This window comes from Cydia strobilella, chromosome 14 (genome assembly GCF_947568885.1).
Source record: "Cydia strobilella chromosome 14, ilCydStro3.1, whole genome shotgun sequence".
Lineage (NCBI taxonomy): Eukaryota > Metazoa > Arthropoda > Insecta > Lepidoptera > Tortricidae > Cydia > Cydia strobilella.
In genome coordinates, this window is record NC_086054.1 from 7,793,226 (window position 1) to 7,821,130 (window position 27,905).

Consider the following 27,905-nt stretch of genomic DNA (forward strand, 5'->3'; position numbering starts at 1 on the left):
TCATACCCGACCTTTCTCCTTAATTAAGTCTTAAAACATATATGGAGAGTGCTGCAACGCCCTGGTTATTAATTCCGTATTTGTTTCTCTCTTCGTACAGCTAATTTTGCTTATTTCACAGTAATTCCTACTTTAATTGTTACTTTTGAAAAGCTCTCTTTGCGACGCGATGACTTTTCTGGTGCAGGGTTTCGTTTAGGCTCTTTCGAAGTCTCTCCAGGAGACGAAGACTGAAGAAGTGACACTGGATGAAGATGAAACACCAGATGAGATATTTTCAAGAGTGAATGAAGTGAGTGAGTGAAGTGAGTGAATGAATTTCTTCAAGAGTGCAAAAAAAATCCCTTGACGTAACCAACTACATAGGTATTGCAAAGAAGAAATGTCATTTTGTTTTTGCATCTGCGAGTCGCTTCTCGCAAGAACTTGTCGGAAGACGTCCCTACATTTTACATGTTTTTAAGAGCGCTGCTGCAAACTTTTAACAAGAGTGATAATATATATTTAGTATTGTATGTATGTATGCTAGTATGTATTTTATGTATATTAATCTTTAGTGTTATTTCTTTTTTTAAATATTAATTTGTACATCCTGTAAGTTTGTCCTGTAAGTCTGACCTGGCTATAGTTTTCTACTCGAAGGTTAGCTGGAAGAGATCCCTTATAGGGATAAGTTCGCCTTTGTACTTCCATTACTATAATTTATTTTTGTAAACCTGTGTTGTGTACAATAAAGTGATTACTACTACTACTACATTCGTTTTTCGGGTAAAATCGGACGTAATCGCGTAGTAGAAAGTAACAGTTTCTTACAGATTTAGTTGCAATCCAACACCCAAAGAGTGCAGTCGTCTTTTCAGCCTTAAAATATATAGAGTAGTTAATACCACCATAACTAGGTAAACAATATATTTATTTAATTTCATATTTTTTGGCAAATAAATGGGGACTCGTCTCAAAAAGGGTATTTCTGTAAATGGCCAATCGCGGGAAATCATATATAATGTATACAAATATTTTTCAAAATAGGCGGAAACTTTTAAGAATAGTGATACTTGTAAATATTTTAATAAAATTCAAGACCGGGTGATAGTAGCAACAGGAATTTCAAAAGATACATTAAGAAAAATATTAAGCGAAGCAGACCAAAAACCTCCATCCATGCCCTTTGAAACGCCAAAGAAAAAGAGACCGAGAAAGGACTTTGTGTTAAATCTGGATAGTTTTGATTACGATGTAATCAGGAGGATGGTTTATGATTTCCATAATAGATTTAAAAAACTCCCGAATTTGATAAATTTGCGGTTGAAGCTAATAGAAGCTATTAATTTCAAGGGTTCTACAGTCACGCTACGAAAAATTCTACGAGAAATGGGATTTCGGTACTGTAAAACAAGGGATAATCGAAAAACTTTGATGGAAAAGCATGATGTGCGACTGAAAAGGACCAAATATTTAGATAAAATTTAAATAAGCAGGAATAAAGGAAGGGATATAGTGTATATGGACGACTCGTATATACACACGTCGCACGTTGGTAACTTGGTAGCAAAGGTTGGTCAGACTCTAGCAACGCAGGAATTAAAAAACCAATTTCCAAAGGACAACGTCTCATTATTAGCTCACGCCGGCAGTGAAAATGGTTTTATACCTGGTGCGATGCTTATGTATAAATCTACAGACACAACAGGCGATTATCACAAAGAGATGAATAGCGAGAACTATGAAAAATGGCTTAAAAATCAGCATATTCCAAATTTGCCGACGAATTCAGTGTTAGTTGTTGATAATGCCCCATATCACAACAAATACACCGAAAAACTGCCCAATTCTAATACCCGGAAACAAGACATGATAGATTGGTTGACAACTTGACAACACATGATATTCCAGTAGACCCCAGCTTAACAAAACCACGAATTTACGATATTATCTTGCAACACAAACACGAACATATACAATATTCCATAGATAAAATACTGGCTGAACATGGTCATTCTGTTCTGCGTTTACCTCCGTACCACCCAAATCCTACTGAGAATATATGGGCCCAATTAAAACAATACGTAGCTCAACGTAATGTTGACATGACTGACAAGCATAAAGAATCTACTGCAAGAGAAGGTCAATATGATTGGTCCAGAAGATTGGAAAAAGTTTGTCAACACGCAGTTAAATGTAAAGAAGACTTCCGTATATATGAAAATAAAATAGACGATTATAGTGACTGATTTATAATTAATACAAATGACTTTGATGTTGAATAGGTAGTTTTAAAATTTACAATAATATCACAATTTTCCAATTGTATAATTTTACCATAAAATATGAACTGAAATATTATGTGACTGGTATTATCAACTCTATATAATTTCCGCCAGAAGTAGTAAATGACGGTGTGACGTTCTGTTTTCAAATTTGGTTTTCGAATTTCAAATTCTGATTCTATTTTATATTTAGATTATGACAAAAAGTCAAATCGCAATATAGTCATCAACCGAATATTAAGCATAATGTCATTAAATTAGGGTTTATTTTACATTGAGACAATAGGTATCCTTAACTTTTTGCGGTAAGTTTAAAACTTTTTGTGAGTTAATAAGAAAGCAAAACAGCAGTATCACCTTCGCGTGTTACCGCCGATACCCGATGTATCTTTCTAAAATCCGAAGGTCGTTCTCAGAGTTAACGGACATGCTAGTGACCTGGAACTCGAGTGTGTTATGATTTATGAAACAATAAAACCAACGCAGGACACTTATCTTAGCAAACCCAAACTCGTTTCTTCAAAAAATAAACATTTATTTTTATCAAATAAAACCTTTTATTTATTTAATTCAGCATTTTCCAACCCCCGATGATTATTAAAATATATTTATTGTAAGAAATTTTGTTTCAAATTATGCATTAAACACCAACAACATATATGAAACAATAAAACCAACGCAGGACACTTAGCAAACCCAAACTCGTTTCTTCAAAAATTACACATTTATTTTTATAATAAAAAAACCATATTATTTGTTTATTCAAGCATTTTTCCCACATACCCACGATGATTATTAAAATATATTTACTTCAATTTGTTTTAAGGAATTTTGTTGCAATTTAAGTACGAAAAACTAACCAACATCAACGAAAATCTATACAACAATAATACCAACGCCGGACACTTATCTCAGCAAACTCAAACTAGTTTCTTCAAAAATTAAACTTTTTTTAATTAGAAAACCCTTTTTTTGTTCATTAAAATTGATAAATTAGTTTAACGAATTTTGTTTCAATTTATGCATTAAATAGAAACCAACACTAACGAACATCTATTGATAGTACATTGTGCAATATTATTACGCCCCGAGTTACACACAATGTTTTTCATCACACTTGCGATACCAAAATGAAGTATAAAGACAAAAAACTGTTAATTATAATACTTGAAACGTCATAACTCCCCAGGGAAAACGCTTTTTCTATAGTTCTCGCTAAGCCTGCGTGCAATTTCACATTTACTGAGCGAGTGTGAGGAAAACAATAAAACCAACGCAGGACACTTCTCTAAGCAAACCCAAACTCGGTTCTTTTTATTTCTTCTCTCCATTTATTTTTTATTAAAAAATACATTTGATTTGTTTGTTCTAGCATTTTCCCCACATACACCCGGATGATTATTAGAATATATATTTATTTCAAATAATTTTAAGGAATTTTGTTTCAATTATTGCATGAAATAGAAACCAACAAACATCTATGAAACAATAAAACCAACGCAGGACACTTCCCTAAGGATAATCAAACTCGTTTCTTCAAAAATTTAATATATATTTTTATAAAAAAAATATATTTAATTTGTATATTCAGATTATTGAAAAAAAAAGAATTTGTTTCAATTTATGTATGAAAACAAACCAACACCACCAAACATGTAGGTATGAAATAATAAAAACAACGTAGGACACTTTTCTATGCTAAGCCAAACTTGTTCTCAAAAAAATTAAACATTTTAAGATGTTTATACTTGCATCGGACTACATTCAACATTCAACATGTTCTCAACGACTATTTCAAATGTCACTTTTACATTACAAATCTGACTCCATTAGTGCTTTGGAAAATAAAATATTTAGACAAATAGGAAAAAATGAAATATTTACAGGACTGGAACCTGCGACCATTGGAACACCGGTCCAATCGCTTCTGCCAACTGAGCCACGGAGGCAGCCAAAACAAAACACAAAAGAAACTATAGTTATTTTTACATATTTTCTTTTAAGGACTTAATCTATTGTCTGTGTATGATAAAGATTCTGACGTATTTTTTTTGAATTATTTTTTTCTAGCACGATTTTTTCTGCGCTATAGCACAACCGAGGTTTGAACCCACGACTTTACCACCACACACATCAAAAGTAAAGGTTAACTTAAGGTTTAAGAATAGCAGACGCCACCGGTGATCGCACACAGAATAAGCATTGCGATACAGTGGGGAAATGCTGCCATCATCTGCTTCACCATGCCGCAAGGGAATAGTTTTTAGTTATTTATTTTAAGATTAGTTTTATTTAGTTTTCAAGTTTTATAGGTTAGTTATTTCTGTTTTTGTTAATTCTGTTTTATTTATAGGTATATTAAAACCTTGCCTGTAGTCCCAATACCCATACCTGTAGAATTCGACAAGGCAGGGAGTTCGCGTGTAATAATCAGGTAAAGTTGAAAATAAAAGAAATCCAAGTCTAGGTGCAAGGCGTGTATTAAAGAAGCAGAATATTGAGTAATCCTACATGGGCTTCGTCTTACGAGTATATTATCTGTAATTATAAGGTTAGTATTACAGATAAGCCTTTAATATAACGCGACCGCGAGGTCAATTAGATTGGCCCTGGCATTTTTTGATACTCGAAATTATATCTGTCATGAAACTATAAATAAATTCAAATCAAAACAGTTCGTTATTGCACGCCCATTACCTAATTTTATCATAAAATTAACAATTATTTTGTATATTTCCGATTCACATAAATTAACAGTGTAACAATTTCTATTACAGCCATGACATTGACATTAACATTGCCATTTGTTACCTGACCCAACTGTTCTACATTACATTACCTATTGTGTATAACGTACAGTCAGCAAAGTTATTAGCTTAGCATCTCTGCATACAAACAGGTATGCTAGTGTGCTAAGGTAATGGTTTTACTGACCGTATATACGATAGTGTGCTACCTCGGGGTTCGAATATTAAAGTGATGTTTTTTATTAAAGTTTATTATGCAGGTTAAGAGGCTCGATATCAGACATGGTATCAAACCTCTTTATAGTAATGTAGGATTTTAAATTTATACACTAATAAACATCATTTTAGTGTTCGTGCCCCGAGTAAGTACACGTCTGATAATGTTCATTTTATAAAAATTTTGCAAATACGCAGCCGTCATTTAGTTCTATTAACCGCATACATATTTAAAAGATAATTGTTTATGGAACTACATGAACGTATCCTTATCTCGTACTTTATAATTTGTGGCAACCCCTAGGTCGACTACAGAATGGCGTCAATGGCGTCCATTAAAGACTGTGTAACATTTAATTCAGTGTTTTATTTAAATATATAATTGCAAAATGAACTTGGTGTCAGGTTGACAGGCGTGGGGCTTTCCCATGACCTATGAAGGAAATCTGGCTAAAAATGTCAAAATATGGAGCCAGAGGCTAATAATTCATATGGAAGCTAACGATTCTAACGAATTGCACTAGGCCAAGGAGAAGAGAAAAATTGCCATACTGCTCAATTTAATTAGAACAAAAGGAATCGATATCTACAACACATTTTCAAAAGATGAAAATGATACGTTTGACAAAGTATTCGACAAATTCAAAAAATATTTCTTTAAGAAAAAAATCTGTCAATTTTATGTCATGAATTCTTTGTTATAAAATAAAATGGCGGTGAGACGTTGGAAGACTATTTTACTAAAGTAATTAATCTTGGACGACAATGTGAGCTGGGGGAATAGGAAGATAAACTGATTCCAAGTAAAATTATTTACGAACTTGACAGGCAATAAGACATGCTAAAAAAAAATTTCGAAAGAGGACACCAAAAAACCTGGTACCTGAAAAATGCTGAAGCTTCAAGGCTATCGATATCTACAACACATTTTCAAAAGATGAAAATGATACGTTTGACAAAGTATTCGACAAATTCAAAAAACATTTCTCTCCAAGAAAAAAATCTGTAAATTTTAGGTCATGAATTCTTTGTTATAAAACAAAATGGCGGTGAGAGGTTGGAAGACTATTTTACTAAAGTAATTAATCTTGGACGACAATGTGAGCTGGGGGAGTTGGAAGATAAACTGATTCCAAGTAAAATTATTTACCGACTTGACAGGCAATAAAACATGTTAAAAAAAATTCATTTCGGAAGAGGACACCAAAAAACCTGGTACCTGAAAAATGATGAAGCTTCAAGGCTATCGATATCTATAACACATTTTCAAAAAATGAAAATGATACGTTTGACAAAGTATTCGACAAATTCAAAAAACATTTCTCTCCAAGAAAAATGCTTGTCAATTTTATACCATGAAATTCATGAATTCTTTGTTATAAAACAAAATGGCGGTGAGAGGATGGAAGACTATTTTACTAAAGTAATTCATCTTGGACGACAATGTGAGCTGGGGGAGTTGGAAGATAAACTGATTCCAAGTAAAATTATTTACGTACTTGACAGGCAATAAGACATGCTAAAAAATAATAATTTCGGAACAGGACACCAAAAAGCCTGGTACCTGAAAAATGCTGAAGCTTCAAGGCTAGATGTACAACAACAAAATTTAAATAAGGATACGGTTCCATAAACAATAATATGCAAACAATAGGGCTAAGATGGTCGCCTCTTTATCGCTTGGCCTGTACCATGCCCGTCACGTTATGTAAGTGCGAAAGTGATGCATGACACGACAGGTGATAAAAACGCGACCATGCTATCGCCGCAGAAGATTTATATCGATAAATATAAAAAATGTTAACATTTATTTAACTTTAAGTTTAAACATGGAAAAACTTATATAAATAGAGTAAGACCAAGGAAAGTCTGCAACGATTTTGATAGCATACGCAGTTCAAGTATTATTTATACGTCATAATTTCATAGAAGTTTGACATTTAAAACAACACTTGCACTGCGTGTGCTATCAAAATCGTTGCATACTGATCTTGGTCTTACTCTACTTAATTTTTATTCAAACTTAATCAGTACTTCTATTGTGTTGGCACAGTCAAATAATTTTAATTTTAGTGCCATTTCGTACCTTGTCACAGTGACAATCAATATGAGACGCTAGGCACCTCACTGAAATAGTACTGAAATAAATTCCTTGACCGTACAACATTGTTATTCCAAAAGTGTGACATATGAAACGTTTAAACCCACGTTTACTTATTTGGTACATTTGTTATGAACACAATGACAAATAATATAATTATTACCTACAATACAATACATCGGTCGCATAGCATTATATCACAGCAAACTTCACTTTGCAGTATTTAATATTTTATATTAACCTTTTCGACGCTAATGACGGATAAATCGGCACCGCATGTCCAACGCCAAAGACGGATTAATCGGTCAAAGACCACAGAGCAACATAGACCTACGTGCATGTGCATAAAGTTCAATTTCAGTTTTGACATTTCTGTGACGTGGCGTCAGAGTGACAGCTTTTGTGTTTGACACGACGTCGAAAAGGTTAAAGTCCTCGAAATATCATTACCATATTGTCGGCATATCATTGAATAACCACGTCTCTGATGGAGGAATAAGAACGATTACTAAGGATAAACGATTAATAGCTAATTGAGGTTCGTAGCGCGTTTATGAATATAGTCTTTACTATTATCACGTTTACCGTTACTTTCTTCAGTTAAAAGTCGAAGCTGGTTTCGGCGAGCATGCCGAAACGGCCTCTCTTGGCGGTACATAGTTTTAAAAAGTTGAGTTGGTATTAATTAGTCTAATTTCAGGACTATTTAGGGTTACGTCAGTCCTAACTTGTCCTAAGCCCTGGTTACCGTCAATATTTTTACATTGATTGCTACATTATCCAGGCTGTTTCTTCATAAGTCGGAGCCGGTTACAGCGAATGACAAAATCGTTTTAACAAATTGAGTTGGTATTTTAAGTTACTCTGTATTCAGGTTTTATTTACCACAATGCTCCGGCAGTCCCCGTTTACCGCCAATACATGGCTTGCTACATTTTCCGGGCAGTTTCTTCAGTTAAAAGTCGAGAACGACATATCTTTTTAATGGTATTTTAGGTCTATTTCCTGCTAGTTAGTCCATGTTCATTTACCACAGGGCTGGGCTAGGTCAGTCCGTCAGCTCTGGTTACCGCCAATATCATTGCTTGCCGCGCTTGCCGGGCGGCTTCTGCAACTGGAAGCCGGCGCCGGGGTCGGCGGGCGCGGGCGCGGGCGCGGACGCGGGCGCGGGCGCGAACATGGCGGCGGCGGCGAGCGCCGGCGGCGGCGCTCGCGCAGCGCCCGGCTGCCAGCTGCTGCCTGCTACAAATATAACGCTATCAGATAATATTAGGGTTCCGTACCCAAAGGGTAAAAACGGGATCCGATTACTAAGACTCCTGTACCAGGTCTGTCACCAGGCTGTATCTCATCGACCGTGACAACTAGACAGTTGAAATTTTCACAGATGATGTATTTATGTTGCCGCTATAACAACAAATACTAAAAGTACGGAACCCTCGGTGGGCGAGTCCGACTCGCACTTGTCCGGTTTTTTTTATTCATAAATATAACGGGACAATCTTTTTTAGCATTAGAAAAAAGGTCACAATCTTGACATGTATTTTTATCGAAAAACGCTTTTTAAGAGACGACAACGCTTACCTTCTTTCTAATGCAAAAAACGAAGTATAGACGACGATATATACAAATTAAAGTCACAAAAACAAGTAAAATTCACAAATAAATACTTGCCACATTCGGGCATTTCATAATCCGGATAAGAATTTTAGCTCCATGCATGAATATTTTTAATTTTTGTAATCATAATTTATACCGTTTGAACACCGGAAAAATTTAATTTTTTTATTAAAAATATTTAAAATGTTGAAAAATTTTGAGCGGTTGAAACGCTCATAATTTTTGGCGCGAATTCGACAGAGCGTGATGACGTCATACGTTGGACGGTCCAACTGACGTTTGCTGCTAATGACACTTATGTGAACAAATCTGTCGAATGCGTGATGTCACGTGACGTTTTGCTCACTAGCTTTTCGCGGGCAAATTTTTATGCTTTTTATTCATTATTTTAAGCAATTAAATGATAATTTAATAACGCAAATGCATTTGTCACGTGATATAACGGTAACTAACATCCGAATAAAAAATGTTTCGTTCAAGTATAAACTCCATGCATGAGACTAATTGTTGATGGGGTCGCCAATGCCGGATGCGGCAAGGAAGATTTGAGTGAGTGATTTGCGTCTCACAGTTTGCTTAATGAGAGAGTGAGACGCAATGCACACCGGACCAATAAATTGGACAGGTGAAATACCACCTTAAGCAGCAAATTGGTGGGCCTCATAGATAAACTCAAGTTTTATTTTATTTGAAGGTAATATTTTTTGTAACCTCAAAAGTAGTGGTAATTAACTTTTTCTACCGAAATTCTAGGTTCCTATGATGTCTAATATTGCGGCACAATAATACGTAAACGACGCTATAATTCAGTGCATAGTTACTCAGATTTAATTTTGCAGGAAAAAAGTTAGCACTACATTTTAGGTTAGAAAATTCCTTATCTGAAAAAAAAAACGGGCTTTCTTTTACATTAGTAGACTAAACGAAAAGCATACCTGTTAAATCAACATCTGTTTTACAGGCAAAACTCACTTTTTTAAATAACATTTCTTTAAATTTCAAGACAACACACAAAACCAAAGCACAACATGATACACTAAAGATCGAATTGAGACTGATTGTCCGATTGATCGCCGTTCGTTCGTAAAAGCATAGACTGAGCGCCTGCCGCGTAAAACGAAGTTTCGTTTGACTCCGTCTCTATTGCTCGACGCAAGAGCGATAGAGACGAGGATATGAAAATGTTTGATTCGGCAGTCCCGAAGTTTAACGAGCAAGGAGGGGTCGGGGTTATTGTCCCGGTCCGCGAACACAGACAGGGCCAGGTACCTAATTGTTTCTTGTGCGTTTTATGGAATATGTCTGTGTTGCGCGTGGTATTTACATTAAAAAAAACCGGCCAAGTGCGAACCGGACTCGCGCACCGAGGGTTCCGTACTTTTTAGTATTTGTTGTTATAGCGGCAACAGAAATACATCATCTGTGAAAATTTCAACTGTCTAGCTATCATCACGGTTTATACAACCTGGTGACAGACAGACAGACGGACAGCGGAGTCTTAGTAATAGGGTCCCGTTTTTACCCTTTGGGTACGGAACCCTAAAAAACAGTCCTTTGATTTCAGTCTTTGTGAACTCTAATCTAACCGACATTTTTCTATATTGTGTTATAGATAAATAAGTAAGCTCAGTGCTCACGCGATACAAAGACAAAAGTCAAATACTCCTTAATTTAAAAAACCGGACAAGTGAGAGTCCTTTTTAGTATTTGTTGTTATAGCGGCAACAGAAATACATCATCTGTGAAAATTTCAACTGTCTAGCTATCACGGTTGATGAGATACAGCCTGTGACAGACAGACGGAAAGAGGAATCTTAGTAATAGGGTCCCGTTTTTACCCTTTGGGTACGGCTACGGAACCCTAAAAAGCTTAATAAGTATTAAGTTTTAAGCAAGTTTAAAACATATTAATAATACGTTACCATACCTACCCATACAATTGTATTGTACTCGTATGTATTTTTGGGTAGTATGGATTTTTATATTTAATTTACCTATTATGAAGGAAAATCATTTATTTACATAATATGTATATATAGGTACAGAGGTACTACAGTACAAATACTAAACTAAATTAATAACTAGCTTCAATCTAAAATAGGCCCTTGAGGCATTGTAAGTACCAAGGATGCTGGCGGTATTTCCTCGCCTCGTAATGAAACTGATGTATGGAGTGAGCACTCTAAGCTTACTTATTTCTGTATGATTATAAAAAAAAAAATATCTTTATTTCAGAACATTTAAAATTCCATACAATATAGTTAGTACCATCGTTATACCTATGTGTTAGTAAATACATTAATAGTAGATTGTTAACCAAGTGCTGAAAGTCACCCATTTCTGACGAGATATTTTGGCGCTCGAACGAAGTGAGAGCGCCAATGGTTCGAGTCAGAAATGGGTGACTTTCACCCGAGTTAAACACTCTACTTTTCATATTGAATACGAGGAAAGTAAAAAAATCGGCCAAGTGCGAGTCGGACTCGCGCACCGAGGGTTCCGTACTTTTTAGTATTTGTTGTTATAGCGGCAACAGAAATACATCATCTGTGAAAATTTCAACTGTCTAGCTATCACGGTTCATGAGATACAGCCTGGTGACAGACAGACAGACGGACAGACGGACAGAGGGTCCCGTTTTTACCCTTTGGGTTATGGAACCCTAAAAAAAACACAGACCGAAAATTTTATAATATGTTTATTCAATGTATACAATTATTTGAAATTAATGGAAAAATTAGAGCAATTTGCAAATTTAAATGTAACATTTTTGCCTGGAATATTCACATTAGATATAGTTTGTGAGATTTGACTTTCGTTTTGAGGTATATCAGTAAACGTCGGAGAAGGCATTCTTATGTTGGTCAGTGACGCTCGTAGATTGTCTTTTACTGGGTCCAAGACCTCTTCTGTACTTATATATTCGTGTTTATTAAAGTCTTTTGAACTGCCTGGACGCGGCGTAGTGCAATGTAGGTTTATTTTATTAGAAGATATTTTTTCCTTATTCTGCACTACAACAGGTACAGTTTGCGAGACTTGAGTGGTGTTTTGAGGTGCATCAGTAAATATTTGATAAGGTATCGTTGCGTTTGACGCTGGTTGATTCACCTTTACTGGTATAAATACTTCTTTGGTACGTAACTTTTGGAACTCAGCATAGTCTTTGGATGTACCTGGACGTGGCGAAGCGCTACGTATGTTTATGGTATTTGTAATTTTATTAGATATTTTGGACTTATTTTGCACTGAGTCCTCTATATACCCTTCTGCCACTGTGCTCGACTTCCATCCGCCGTGCCTTTTCACCATTGTCAAGTCGGCCCCAGAATCGGCTAATAGAGTTGCAGATGTTCTGCGAAAACAGTGTCCTGAATATAGATCAGGGTTTGGCAGTTTCAAAAATTCTGCAATTTTTCTGGGCATATTTGAGATTTTGTTTCTCCCAATATTTTGTCTTAGACATCTTCCTCTCTGGTAGTTAATAAAAAAACGATTTGTTTGTAAATTAACGGGGTGAAGCGCTTGATATTTTAACACAATTCGAACGAATTCTTCCCTCACAACGAATATTCGGTCGATTTTTGTTTTTGTATTGAGAAGCTTTACCAATAATAATTCACCGTGCTTTTCTACGTTGTCTACTGTTATGTTTGTAAGTTCAATGCCTCTGCAAGCACCGCATATACCCAAAATTAGCGCCACCTGAAAACAAAACAATTATAATTAGAGATACTTAGGTATTTGTAAATTACGTAGGTATTTGGCAAAAGCTATTTTTTTACCATTTCTATAGAAATTTAATTACATTCACACTAAAAATATGATTTTTTTATTACCTTAGTTGCCAAATAAACATCATCAGGGGCTTCATTTAAGAAGGTTTCTATCTCATTTGCAGTAAAAATCTTGGACTTTTTACTTTTAAAGCCATCCGACTGCCTTTTTAGAAAAGATGTTAGCTTACTGTAGTTCTTTAAATTCACATCATGTTTGGTGCTTAAAGTGGCTTTAAGCATCGAATATATACTCCACAGCGTTGATGGTTTTAATTTCTTCGATAAATCACTGAAATAAGTTAGCATCACACTTTCCGAGAACGATTTTACTCTCTTTTCGGACCGCCATTTTATAAAATCGGTATATGATTTCATATATCTTTCTTTTGAAATTTGCGGTAAAAGGCCTTCCACGATAGATTGGGCTTCTGTTCTGATTAAATCAGGCGTTAAGTCGGTTTCAGAATCACTGGATGAACTCATTTTAATCGCGAAAAATAATTTTACTTACATTCGCCTTACAATACAAAAGTTCGCACTAGTTTTGCTTCCCCGCTCTTTTACTTTTTTAGGCGTTGCGTAACTTTTTTCAAGCACCATAATGCAAGTAATCATTTTTTACGCGCGTTTGCGGTGAATTAATCGGTGTCATAAATAGTATATTTCTTCTTCTTCTAAAAACGTCGCCTTCGAACGAGAAAGAGATATCTCTTTCTCGCTCTCATTTATGGGTACGGCGCACCGTGACCTTGGTGCGGTGCGGTAGTCTGATACAACCATTTAATATTAAACGCTTGTTTTTTGTGAAAAACTAGTAATAAATATTCACATATATTACAATAATTATAATTACTATTGTAATTTGAATATTTTCATATTATTTGTATTTATTATTTGGTTGTATTAGTTTAAGTGTGGCTGTATGCGTTTCTGCCTTGGCTCACATGCAGAGCTTTAAGTAAAAAAGGTTTGTAGGTGCATTCCACTTGTCACCACCTCATAGAGCCTAGTGAATACTTCAGCTAAAATAAAAGTAATGAATTTACAACATATACTTATTTTATAACTCATAAAATAAATTCCATGAACTAGTAAAAATAAAATTATTTCCCTTTGTCAGTGGCGGGGTAAGTATTGATATTAATTAGAATGATTTCCCGCATAATGCTTATGAGGCGAGGACTAATTGGAACACACTACTTTTCTGCACTAGAGCAGAAACGTATCACTTTCTGCGCACTTTTTAGAACAACAACGACCCACTTTCAGAGCATGAGATATGAAAAAATAAAAACAAAACTTTTAACAATAAAATCAAAATCCAATAAATTTAAATAATTAATATGTCAGATTCAAAATAATATAGACTAGAATAATAATTAGAATGTCAAAAATTTACCATTTTCTCTTAATAAGATTATGAATAAGATAAGATAAGATAAGATTATATTTAAAGGAATACATTTGAGGAATAGAAATATAGGTCTACATAAGTAATAATAATGTTATTTAAAAAACGATATCACAAAACTAGTAAGTTTTTGTTCGTGAGAACGCCAGGCTTACGTTAATACATAAGTACTTATTTTTTATGTGCAATAAAATTTACGTTAATATTCCGTCCATAGATTTTTTTTGCGACTCAAATCACGAGCAAAACCGCTATATGAGGCATTTTCTATGAAAAGGGACCTTATTGTCGATGGCGCTTACGCCGCAAAGCGTCGCGCGGCATTGTATTTATATCGGAGCATCGTTAATGACGTAAGCGCCATAGACAATAAGGTCCCTTTTTCTAGAAAATACCACATATATAGGTAATTACTATTAGCGACCCGCCTCGGCTTCGCACGGGTGCAATGCTGATGAATTATACCAAAGAGGATATAATAAGATAGAGCGGTACTGTCATAGTAAATTTTGTAACCACTGTAAATTCACTGCCATCTATCGACATACTTTAAAACTAAAAATGAAGATTTATAAAAATACGTTAAAATGTATTTAAATATGGATAAATGATTTTTTTATATGCATTTTTTATTTTTATATAATTTTGACCCATGTTCTTTCACTGATATGAGTTATAATTATAAATAACAAACGAAACCGTCAACCCCCTCTATACGAGAGTAGGCCAAAGCTAGTGGCGCCATCTGATCGAGAATCAAATTTTCGTGATTTTCGAGGCACGTTTTTTCCTTAGACTGTATCCATCTATTACCTATTACGGAGTTATATCTATCTGATTATACCTTCCTCTTAAATCACTCTATTAAAAAAAACCGCATCAAAATCCGTTGCGTAGTTTTAAAGATCTAAGCATACATAGGGACAGACATCCATCCAGATCCAGACAGCAGGAAGCGACTTTGTTTTATACTATGTAGTGACATCAAAGTTTCGTTGATGGTATGACACGTATTTTGTGCTTCGAATGGGGTTGGCCGGTCGAAATAATTAGCAGAGGGCGCCAGCATAGCTTGCCCTGTCAATCCCTAGAATTGTGTCAAATTTTTGTTTTTTAATGCCCCGGATGCCAGCCCTTTAAGCCAAATCTCATAGAAAAAGGGGCAAGCTATGATGGCGCCATCTCTGAAAACCTTTGACAGTTGCCAACCCCATTTGACAGCTATTGTACATAAGTACATAGGTCACTAGATAAGTTTACTTTTTTCTTACTATCTTTTATTTTAGGTAATGCAAATAACGCAACCTCATTGAATTCGCAGAGGTGTCCTATCACATACTTTTTTAAACTATATTTCCATAGACAATGTTTAGCGGGAAAACATTTATTTTGTTTTAAATCTACTTATTAAAAAATATATTTAAATTTTGTATGAAAGAAAATGTTGTATAAAATATTCGTAAATCGTGTTTGGATTTGGACTAAACACGCCGACATTTTTAAAGCTTAAATCTATTGTTTAATAAGTAGATTTAAAAAGAAAGTAAATGATTTCCAGCCAAACGTTGCACATGGAAATATAGTTTTAAAAAGTATATGTGATGAACCACCTATTGCAAAACTTATCTAGTGACCTATGTGATTAGATACATACATACTAAAGGTACGGCTCGTTATAGATGAGGTGCATAATTCTTTGCCATCGTTTTTTCTCGAAAACGTTCGTATTTGTCATGCTACTTCAGTCTACCTCAGTACTTTTTGTACTGAGACTGAGTGAAATAGGATAACACGTTCGTGCGTTTCCGTGCACGATGAAGGAGCATCATATGCCGAGCGGACAATACCGCAGGTAAATTTTAGTATAAAATAACACAATAGAACTTACTATTATCGGCTCCGGGGAATGGGGACAATGAATTGCCTAGGTAGCTGAATGGCGTGGGTCCCGCTAGCTGAGCTATGCTACCTGGAATAAAAGGACACATGTTTCAAACATTCACAATTCAAAATGGTAAAGTAACCTTTACCATTTTGGACTGCATAAGTTTATAGTTGCATTTTTTTCCTAACCAGTATCATTAGGACAATCAGCGCGAGCGTCGTGGAGGTTAACCATTACGCCACCCGGACGTAGGCAGTACGTGTTTATAAGTAATAAAATAATTTGATTTGTTTCAAATTTGGGTTAAAGATTTTATAGACATACCTAAAGTAGCTCTAGGGTCGGACAGCACGGCACGGCCGAGGCTGTCATTAAGCCCTGGTTTAGTCTTCTTTCTCGTGCCTTCAGCATCGCGGAGAATCTGATCTAGACTGTGACTGGCTGAAATAAATAGAAGAACATTACTTGGTGCTGTATGACTTTTCAGTAAATTACTAATAGTAAAAGCTTATACTTACTTACTTAAGACTATATTTAATTTAATTTGAATCAGGCAACAAGGCCTTTAATACAAATACCTCATAGACTAACATACATATACATTTTATGAACTTAAAACTAAACACTATTTAGGCGACAAAACGGAATGGGAACTTTTCTATGGGAGTCAAAATTCGTTATTTCGGTGTTGGTCCCACAGTAAGGGCCATATCGCACTAGCGGTTAACCGCGGGGGCGGCTAACCGCCAGTGCGATATGGGAAGACGTCAGTGGAGCCCTTGAGTACGTGTTTCCTCAAGTTCAGGTACTGCTCTTTCCGTGCCTCGACTTGCGTGTGCACAGTTTGTAGACGACCCGCCATCGCTACTAGGGACTCGTGCATGCGTCTTATGCTGAGATTCAGCTCTATATAAATACTACTACGTTGTAAATAGCTTACCTGACACAGAGTTGAAGACGTCAGTGGAGTCCTTGAGCACGTATTTTCTCAAGTTTAGATACTGTTCCTTCTGCGCCTCAACTTGCGTGTGCACAGTTTGTAGACGACCCGCCAGCGCTACTAGGGACTCGTACATGCGTCTTATGCCGAGATTCAACTCTGTGGGCAAAAACTTCTATAAGGTTATATATAAGATTAAAAGTCTAAGGGACATTAACTGTAAAGTTTTTGCTAGAACCCTGTTTGTGTGTATATTCCAAGGCATGCTGCTTCTCAGGCTGCAATGCTGGTTGCAAGGCTCCGTACAATACAATAAACTCACTCATACTAGTCATACTCATAATAATACTCTACAGTTATCACTAAATCACGTTTTTTTATAGCCCCTTTATTCATAAAAGTTAGCAGCCCTGTTAAATTTTGTCTCTTTCTAACAAATACAAGTGTCAAAATTACAGAAGTTTATGATTAAAGGCCTGTGCACACGGGATGCGCGTGCGTAGACATGCACGTGCGTGTTATAATATAATTTCTTAACCTTATGTATATAAGTACACATGTCTATCGTCGCCTAGTACCCATACCTAGTACAAGGTTGCTTAGCCTGGGCTTAGGTTGATCTATGTAAGATTGTCCCCAAATATTTATTTTAAAGTCATCACTAACCTTGTTCAGTAAGCAGTTTGGGTGATGACTGCATCTGTTTATCGGCGACCTCCATCTGCCGACGGAACGTTACTATCTGCTGCTCCAGCTCTGTGAGCAGCTCTTTGATGTACTTAGATGATGATATGATCACCATAACGCTTACATACTTAGTTCTTAAGTGGCCACTAACCTTGTTCAGTGAGCAGTTTGGGTGATGACTGCATCTGTTTATCGGCGACCTCCATCTGCCGACGGAACGTCACTATCTGCTGCTCCAGCTCTGTGAGCAGCTCTTTGATGTACTTAGATGATGATATGATCACCATAACGCTTACATACTTAGTTCTTAAGTGGCCACTAACCTTGTTCAGTGAGCAGTTTGGGTGATGACTGCATCTGTTTATCGGCGACCTCCATCTGCCGACGGAACGTCACTATCTGCTGCTCCAGCTCTGTGAGCAGCTCTTTGATGTACTTAGATGATGATATGATCACCATAACGCTTACATACTTAGTTCTTAAGTGGCCACTAACCTTGTTCAGTGAGCAGTTTGGGTGATGACTGCATCTGTTTATCGGCGACCTCCATCTGCCGACGGAACGTCACTATCTGCTGCTCCAGCTCTGCGATCAGCTCTTTGATGTACGCCGGCGGTGCCATGCCTTCTAACTCCGTGCCTACAAACATACACGTTGAATAAATGCATGATGGTAATTAATTATAGTAGGGCAATAAGTGTAAGTATCTAGTGGTACTGACAATAGTATCTAATGTCAGCATCAGCTACAGTCATCATAGTTGTGGTTAATAAACACGAAATGGCGCAAAAATATTTTATATAATGTTAACAAAGATGGATATATTGATGTTAATATCCAGAGAAGAAAACGGGGACTATGTTTGTATGGAGAAGCGGTCACTTGACGTCATCTCATTTCCTCTTAAATGCCTGTCATATGCACGTGCGCGTTATATTATACATGAGAGACCGCACACCACCTGGTGACGTGTGCGTGCACAGTTCCAACACTTGTCAAACGAAACGTATCCAGGAGAGAAAATGGACGACCTTGCTTTAATAATTTACTTGGAGGATGAACTATCATCAGAGGAGGAAAATAATCGTAGTACGGAGGATCATTTATTCAAATCTCGTGGTACAGAAGGTGCATTTGAGATTTTAGTAGAAATTGCTTCACCGCTATCAAATGAAACGTTCACGAAACTATCGACACCGTCAAGACGGCCGTCATGCAAATGGCGGCACCGCTTTCTGACGTTACGATGTCAATGACCGCCCTCTAGGAAACGGCGCCATTTGGTCATTCGCCGCTGCATTACGGCACCGCTTTCCTAGGAAACCCGAGCTTTAGGCACTGGACATACCTAGCGCGTCTCGGGCGGCGGTCTCGGTGTGCGCGAGCGCGGCGGCGGCGGCCCCGCGCAGGCGCGCCGACACTGCGCGCGCGCGCCCCAGCTCGCTGCCCAGCGCCAGCGCCTGCCGCAGGGTACTCTCCGCCGTACTCGACACCTGCCACCGGACAGACACAATCATACAGGTGTCCCTAGCCTTTGGACAAAGCCGAAATATACACTACCGCTCAAAAGTATTTAGGCACCCGCAATTTTCACCATACAATTGTATACAAAAATTATTTTCAAAATCATACTGTTCGATCGCACGCAAATGACTCTCTTACATGTTAGATTGAATTTTTATTTAGGTAAATATATTGAGCCTCAAATTGTTGCCAAAGACATCCTTTAAAATTTCGAGTTTACTTTATGCAACGATTTAAAAAACCCTTATGTACTAGTTCATACAAAATAAAACGATTTTGTACTGGAAAACGATTTATGGATTTTTTTACGCTGGTCATTTGGTAAATAGGCAATGTACACAAATATTCTGCACATCATTTTGAAGCTCGATATATCTGTTAAATTAAAAAAGTAAACTGCACAAAAAACTGTTACCCAAATGCGACTTAGCGGTATAATTCTGAAAGTTGACTTTGTATACAATTGTATGGAAAAAAATTACGAATGCTTAAATAGTTATGGGCGGTAGTGTACATATGCATTGAGGTATTTAGAACCAGTATACAAACTATCATAACAACCTACTTGCGTATAATAATTGCGAATTGCAATTGTAACTATCTGAGGCGTTGTCTAATTTACCCACTTACAAAAAGTGCCCTCGTCGAAAGCGTCACCTCTGATTAGCTTTAACCGGCTGTCAAATTCTATAAAAAATATACCATCGCCGAGAGTGACCTTATATTAACTATAAAATTATAGCTACGAAAAAACCGGCCAAGTGCGAATCGGACTCGCGCACGAAGGGTTCCGTACCATTACGCAAAAAACAGCAAAAAAATCACGTGTGTTGTATGGGAGCCCCACTTAAATGTTTATTATAGCACATTCTTACACAGATTGACTAAGTCCCACGGTAAGCCTAAGGAGGCTTGTGTTATGGGTACTCAGGCAATGATATATATAATATATAAATACTTAAATACATAGAAAACCCCCATGACTCAGGAACAAATATCTGTGCGCATCACACAAATAAATGCCCTTACTGGGATTCGAACCCAGGACCATCGGCTTCACAGGCAGGGCAGGCAGGGTTTATTTTAATCTGTTTTTAGTATTTGTTGTTATAGCGGCAAAAGAAATACATCATTTGTGAAAATTTCAACTGTCCAGCTATCACGGTTGATGAGATACAGCCTGGTGACAGACAGACTGACAGACAGACAGACAGACGGACAGACAGACAGATAGACAGACAGCGGAGTTTTAGTCCCGTTTTTACCCTTTGGGTGCGGAACCCTAAAAAACGCTCAACGCTCTACGTTGACGCTAGCCGCATCGAACATCATACACCAAAAGTTACCAACATACAAATCTAATATAACAGAATCAAAATACAATAGAATTAAATTAAAGGAATTTTTTGTTTGCGTCACCAAAAAAATAAGCAAGTAAAAAACTTCATACCTTATGCAATGGCTTGATTGACACTCTCATGATGTCTGAGCTGAGTGATTTTTGCTTCTTCACAAATTCTTTGAATGACTCCACATCTGTTAATAATTCATTTGGCAACTTGGTCTGTTTTGGTGGTTCACCTAAAAAGACGACAAAATTATGTTACCTGACTTCATAATTAATTTTATATTGGCTTTAAGGGTCTCCGGCAAGCTTGGTTCTCCATACAAACGTAGTACCGCTGTCATTTTAAAATGACTCGCTAGTTTGCTCTGAAACTTTGTACTTACAATAGAATAAGGTATATCTATGTCTGTAATTAGTTTATGTAGCTTCAGATACCATAGTTAAAAAAATAGCGCAAATTTAAGTTTTTCATGTATTTAGTTTTAGCAGCGTCGCGGTATCATCGTCAACCTTGAGTTGGGTGTACGCCTGCTTCATGTCCAATTTGAATTTGCTAAATATGCTTGCTACGAATGCCTCTGTCGATGTAGGAAGCGGGTATGTGTCAACATCTATTGATGCGTTAACCGTAGAACGATAGTCTCCACAGATACGCAAAGATCCGTTATCTTTCTTAACAATTCTTAAGGGAGTAGCCCACTTGGAATATTTGATTTGTGTTAATACGCCATCCTTAATAATTTGACGCAGCTCATCCTCCACTTGTTGTTTTAATGGGAATGGTACAGTGCGCGCTTTCATGAATCGTGGCGCAGTCCCGGGTCGCACATGCAGCAACACTGGTGGTCCCGTGTACACTCCCAAACCCTCCATAAACAAATCTGGATATTTATTCTTCCATTCAGCTACTTCCTCTTCTGACCAGCCCACGCCGTCCACTTGTAGCCCCAACTTCTTAAACCAGTTCCTACCGAGCAAGCTTGGTCCACGGCCGGCGACCACCAACAGTTCACACTGAGCTTCTTTGTCGCCTAAAACCACTCGTACGTGTACCAACCCTAAGACTTTTAAAGGGGCACGACTCCACATAACTATGGACTATGGACTTATTTGTGGTATTTAATGGGGGTGGTTTGAACCACAACTTTTTAAATGTCTCCTCAGATATTATCGATCTCGAAGCTCCAGAATCTATTTCCATTAATAATTTGACACCATTAATATCCACATTAGCTGTAATCGGTTTACAGTAATCTTCAGCGCAGACATAGATTCCATTCATCATATCTTCCTGGTCCGAGTTGGAGTCGCTTGAACACTTGTCTTCCGTCACATGGACCTTACCTTGTTTCTTATTGCAGGCCGAAGCAATAATAACACTGAGCCTTACTGAAAGGGCACCGCTCATTCGGTTTATGAACCCGGGCACAATGTTTTTGCAATTCACCGATTGTATTGTATCAATTTCCATCTGGTCACTTTCGTTATGTGGAGTTTGCTTAGATGTACTAGCACGCACTTCAGGGTACAAGTCTGGGAACGTCGCCTGGTAGTTAAGACAATACTGAACGGCCCCCGTATACGTGAGCTCCTTGGTCTTCAACAATTCGCGGCGCAGGCGCTCGTCGCGCACCCCAAGTACTAGTCTATCTCTCAAAAGTCGTTTAAGATCGGCAAAGTTACATTTAGCACCGAGCAAACTTATCGCGCCGATTAACTCTTGCACGCTCTCTTGTTGTAGTTGTACGCGTTTATGAAACTTCCCCGCTTGTAAAATTTCATTTACTTCTGGCTCAAAAAACGTATCCAAAACACTGATAATGTCCTCAAATAAAGCACTAGTTGGCCTCAGCGGGACCAGAAGCGATGCAATGAGTGAATAAGTGTCCTTGCCACACTGGGACAGAAACAAGGAGCGCGCCCGAGTCGGGTCCTGCGTTACGCCCGCCACGTCCAATGCACATAGTAATTGTTCCTTATAATCACACCACTTTTCAGTTTTTGGGTTAAATTGGCCAAGAAGCACCACATTAGAAATATTACTGTTCATTTTGCGCACAAATTACATTAATTTACCGTAGTCGCCAATAAAAGATACAACGCCATTGAGGTCAGTAGCAAAACTCATTGATTACCAAACTACCTTCAGCTGTCATTACATTTCAATCCTGCAAGTACCCATCTAAATACATAACACATAGTTAAAAAATAGCGCAAATTTAAGTTTTTCATACATAACTTGTTTTTGCTCTATTTCGTTTGTTTTATAAACTGGAGCTATATAAACTAATTGCAGACCTAGATAAAAAATATGTCATTATGTTTGTGCAAAGTTTCATTACAATCCAAAATGTAGTTTTAAAATGAGAGCGGAACTACGTTTGTATGGGAAGGTGCAATTTAGCCCAGCTTGCGTACTCTTAACTAGTCGTGCTAGGCGAAAAACTTGAAATAGAAAACATGCTCACCTTTAAAATTACACAATTACTAGTTTTGACTTACTTTTTCCATCGCCTGTGGTTGTGTTTGCAGTCCCAATGCCGCTTTGCGATAATCCGCCTAAACCAAGACTGGGTGTCACTGTAAATAATATATTTTTGTAGTTTCATGTATGATGTTTAGGCATAAGAGCCATTTTGTTTACAATATTACAGTACTCTATCAATTTATTTGCACATAAAAACATAGTATCTATGGGAAGACAATCTGCATGCCTATTACATTATTAAACTAAACTAATAACAAATTCAAATAATTGAATAATGGCGTTATTCATTAACGCCTGTCAAGTCTTGTTAGCCCTTGATAATCACTCTTGATGGTCATTTTATCATTTTTGTTAGTTAGAAAGGAGCAAAATTTAACAAAGGTTTGCTAAGTTTTATGAAAAAGAGCATTTTTAGAGCAGTTATTTCTACTTTACCTGTAGTGGATGTTTGTAGTCCTGTGGGGGCGGTCGCCCCTAATTTGCCACCTGAAAACAGTAAAATTATAGGTAACAAAACCGGTAGAAAGTTTACTTATATTATCCTACGCATAGAGGCCGTACAACATGGAAATTGCTCCACCGACAAGACACTCTTAAATACATATATGATGATGATGATGAGAGGCCGTAAAAAGGTCTGCCATTCCATTCTAATTTGGATGATTATTTTGTCAATTTATGAGAATAAAATTTTGTTACAATAAAATTGTATGGGGACATTGTCACTCAAGAATATTCCCCATAGTAAACTGAGAAAGTACTCGAGAACAGCACAACTCTAACTCTTACTACGAAAATAAATGTTACTTTAAAAAAAAAAAACCTGCATTGCATTCAGCATTGGTTGTTGTTCCTTCATAGTGGGACTGCTAGTACGTACTGGTCGCTACTGGCATAAAGATGACATACTCGTACAAAATTATACCCTGCCTAAAAGAGGGTGTACTCCCATTTGTCCCTGCTAGGCACAGATGGGAATAGGTGCATTCATATGAATCATTTCCATGCCTCATGTATGGCGGCGGTCACATGGGGCGGGGACAAATAGGAATACACCTAAAAGAGTATAATTTTGTTCGCTCAAGTGCAATACATAATACCATTGACAAACTTTCACCTTACTTTTATCCGATTCCATGTCTCATTTCATCATTCTTTTAATAAAACCATATCTCACCACATGAAGGTGTAATCGCACGATACTGATCTCTTGAAGCGAACTTGACATGATACATAGGCGTCGCCGTTTGAGAACTACAATTTGGTGACGCCGTATAACAGGGGCTTTGGACATCTTGGAAAGTTTGGGTGATCGGGATGAAGGGATCTTGGCAGGAGTCATTGGGATATGTGGAATCTAACGGAAAAGGATATGATTACTCTTCGGTTCACTCTGAACACTTTCAGTGCCAAGGGCCCCATTTCCAATACAAAATTAACACTTAGTTTTTTGGCAGTAAATTTTCAATTTGGAATTCTTGACAAAATTATAACAGTGCCATCTGACGTGTTGAAACCTAAGAATCAATACTGTATCACTTTACTGAAAATTGCAGATTAGATCAGTCTTGAAGATAATGTGCTTCTTAATGTGTTTACAGTCAGAGAAGATAAAGCAAAGGATGTATGAGCATTGGCGGAGCATTAATAATCTAGCTGTGGGCAGAGCCGCATCTGCGTGACCCTTTTCTTTCATTGTGTATTCCCAATGTAATAAAAAAGGTTGGCTTTGCGACTCCCCTTAAGTGAGAGGCAGGCGAGAGGTCACTTCGCCCACGCCTATCTACGCCACTAAGTATGAGATTGTATGCAGTTGCTTTTAGTTTATCATGGCCGGTATTGTTGGTACTGCATACCTATATACCTAAACATTGATGGCAGAGTTCATCAAATTCAGCTTCACCTCATGCCATCAAAGATAGGAGAAATTACTTACCAAATAAACTGTTAGTTGTGGTAGTTGTCGCTCCAAATCCAAAACCGCCCTGGTTAGTAGCTGCAGCCCCAAAACCAAAGCCCCCCAGTCCTCCGAGGCCTGTGCTGGCTGAGGTAGCTGGTGTGCCAAAGTTTAATCCTGTAAATAAAGTGAAATATTAAAAAAGATCTGTGCGAGGTCGCACAGAACCGTGACGAATGGCGCAAAATGAAGGAGGCCTACACCCGAAGGGTAGAAAAGGGCTTAAGAGAGAAAGAGAGAATAAAAAAGAAATAATTGTAGCAAATATATCAACGAGCTCCTCACATCAGCACCGGAATGTGATGAATTTGCAAGTAGTTGGATGGATCTGTGTAAAGAATGTATGAAGTACTGTGAGGCGATGGATAAGCGTGAATCATCTGTTTTGTATTAGTTTTTCTTTTGTTACATTTGTTCTGTTGTCCTTTCTAGACTGTATCATGTACCTAGTTTGTATAAATACTTTCTATTATAAATTTCTCAGTGTATTACTTCGCTGTAATGCTGCGTAATTTTTTTGAATTAATAAAATAAAAAATAATAAAATAAATCTTTGGTAAGTTAATAAACCAATCAACAAATCATTTTACTGAAATGAAATGAAATTTTACTTAATATTGTCTTCGGTTACCGCGATAGTTCCTCATGAAATAAAACTATGAAAACGGATTATATCGTGTATATTGAATATATAATACATCCCGACGTTTCGAACTCTTTACAGCGTTTGTGGTCAACGGGTGGCGAGTCACCCGTTCTCATAGTTTTATCTCATTTTACTTTTCACTGCAGCATCAGGCAGGTTTTTTCCCACAGCAACAGTGTTAAATATGTAGTTGCTATTTAAGTATAACAAATACTATAAACAGTAACATATCTCACCAGTGGAAGCAGTGCTGGTCCCAGCCCCAAAGTTGAGGCCTCCAGTGCCCAATCCACCACCAAACGATGGAGCACTCGTTTGGCCAAAGGCGGGTGTGGTTGTAGCCCCAAATGCAGGCTGAGAGGTCGCTCCTGAAATAACCAAGCAACTCAGGATTAACGGCGTTATTCATAATGCTTGTCAAGTTAATAAGCCCTTGATAATCATTTGTCCTTATCTGACATTAGTGCTTGCAGAGAATAAATAATAGTACTAGCGTACAGACAGGAAACTTTCTACAAAACCGAAGTTTGACAGCGATTCAGGGTCGAATCATGATGTCCCTTTCTAATATATGGCACTATCTCTTTTGGCTATTTAGGGTTGTGAAAATTCAAGTCATTATCTTATCTGTGGTCGTGCATGTTAAGGGATGTCAAGTTGTGTCAACCCTAATAATTGCTCAGAGCAATGCTTAGCAGAAGAGTTTGCCCGAAGTGAGGAGTTTCACATCCCTGGTGTTTGTTTGAAAATGACAAAATTTTACAGTTTTGAAAGTAACAGTTTTTGGGTAAGACTAAGAAGCACAGTTTAACAACACAAACAGTCATAGTTCTGGTGAAGTGAGGTCTATCTAGATATACATACCTACGAGATCTCACTCAATACTCACTACTCCTTTATTCCTTTTAATTATAACTCATATTTCTCAGAAAAATTAAGAAAATAATGTTATGGATGACACACAAAAAGACAATACATACTTCCATTCTTAATATGAAATTGATAAACTTACCAAAAGCTGGAGTAGTTGTGGCTCCAAAAGCTGGGGTTGCAGTAGCGCCAAAAGCAGGTGTAGTAGTTGATCCAAAGGCAGGGGCAGCCGATGTGGATCCGAAAGCAGGCGCAGCTGAAGTGGCTCCAAAGGCAGGTGTTGCTGTTGCTGCACCAAACGCTGGTGCTGTTGAAGTTGCACCGAACGCAGGGGTCGTAGAAGCTCCAAAAGCGGGCGCTGCTGACGCCCCGAACCCGGAGCTGGCCCCGAACGCGGGAGTGGAAGTCGCCCCTGCCCCAAACGCAGGAGTGTTAGCTCCAAAACCAGTCGTTGAGGCCCCAAAAGCGGGCGCTGCACCGAACCCAGGCGCCGAAGTCGTCGCTGTGCTACCGAAACCGAAGCTTGAAGGCTGCGATGTTGCCAAACCGAAGCCCGGCGTCGCGGGCCTGTCAAAAGTGAGGTTATGTTAAAATAGCTTTTAAATGGAAAGATGTTGTATATTTGATTCAATGTATTTATTACACACGAGATATAGATCTATAGAATTAAATAAATAGCCGGATTCACGGCGCAATTACATCAAAACTGGCCTGTTAGGTGAATTTTGGTTTCCGCAAAACGTCAGATTTATTGCAATTTAATTTTGATTTGACACTGCACTGTAGGCAGCTTTTTAGTATTAAGGTTACGTATTTTTACAATGGTTTTTTAATACGTACTTGGCAGCGCCGAAGCTGAACCCTGAAGAGAGACCTGAAGAAGCTGGTGCACTTTGTGGAGTGCCAAATGAAAAAGACATTTTGGACGAATCACGCACTTTTCACATATAATCAAAATACTAGAACATCATGATTTTGTGTAAAATTAATACCGCAAACAGTAATTTGATGGACAGCAAGAATAGCAATGTAGACAATACACAATACAATGCAGCAAGCGGGAACGGGGCAACGGTCGCAGTCAGTCAATCCAGTCAATCGTGACAAATTGACATGACAATCGTATGAATCGTACAGCAAGCCACAGATACACTAGACACAGACAGAGACGGCATTTTTTTTCGTACGTAATGTACAGCCATGACAATGTCCGGCTAGGTAATCGGTGTCCATAGTTGGTCCGTACCAGAGGTACCAGTAGTCCATACATATTAATATAAAGTATTTTGGCCTCTTCATACGTCACCGATAATCACAAGTTTATGTGTTAAGCAATAGTCATGTGGCATTTGGTCTATCGGTTTAACCGTTGCTCCTACTTTATCAGCCATTATCTAAAATCGCAACGTCTGTAAAAGC

The 27,905-nt window shown here is 37.5% G+C and overlaps 1 protein-coding gene across 1 annotated transcript; it reads right to left on the bottom strand.

Annotated features, from left to right (window-relative positions):
• Positions 1-7,365: 7,365 nt before the first annotated feature.
• LOC134747093 (nuclear pore complex protein Nup58-like) lies at positions 7,366-27,580 on the bottom strand. The gene is made up of 13 exons (XM_063681659.1): positions 27,327-27,580; positions 26,629-27,053; positions 25,853-25,984; positions 24,950-25,087; positions 23,449-23,499; positions 23,028-23,105; positions 20,628-20,758; positions 19,002-19,146; positions 18,149-18,292; positions 16,967-17,125; positions 16,351-16,467; positions 16,030-16,110; positions 7,366-8,573 (listed from the first exon to the last, which is right to left on the bottom strand). Exons 1-13 carry the CDS (start codon positions 27,404-27,406, stop codon positions 8,410-8,412), a joined length of 1,845 nt encoding a protein of 614 aa, XP_063537729.1. The 5' UTR covers positions 27,407-27,580; the 3' UTR covers positions 7,366-8,409.
• Between the last annotated feature and the right edge of the window lie 325 nt (positions 27,581-27,905).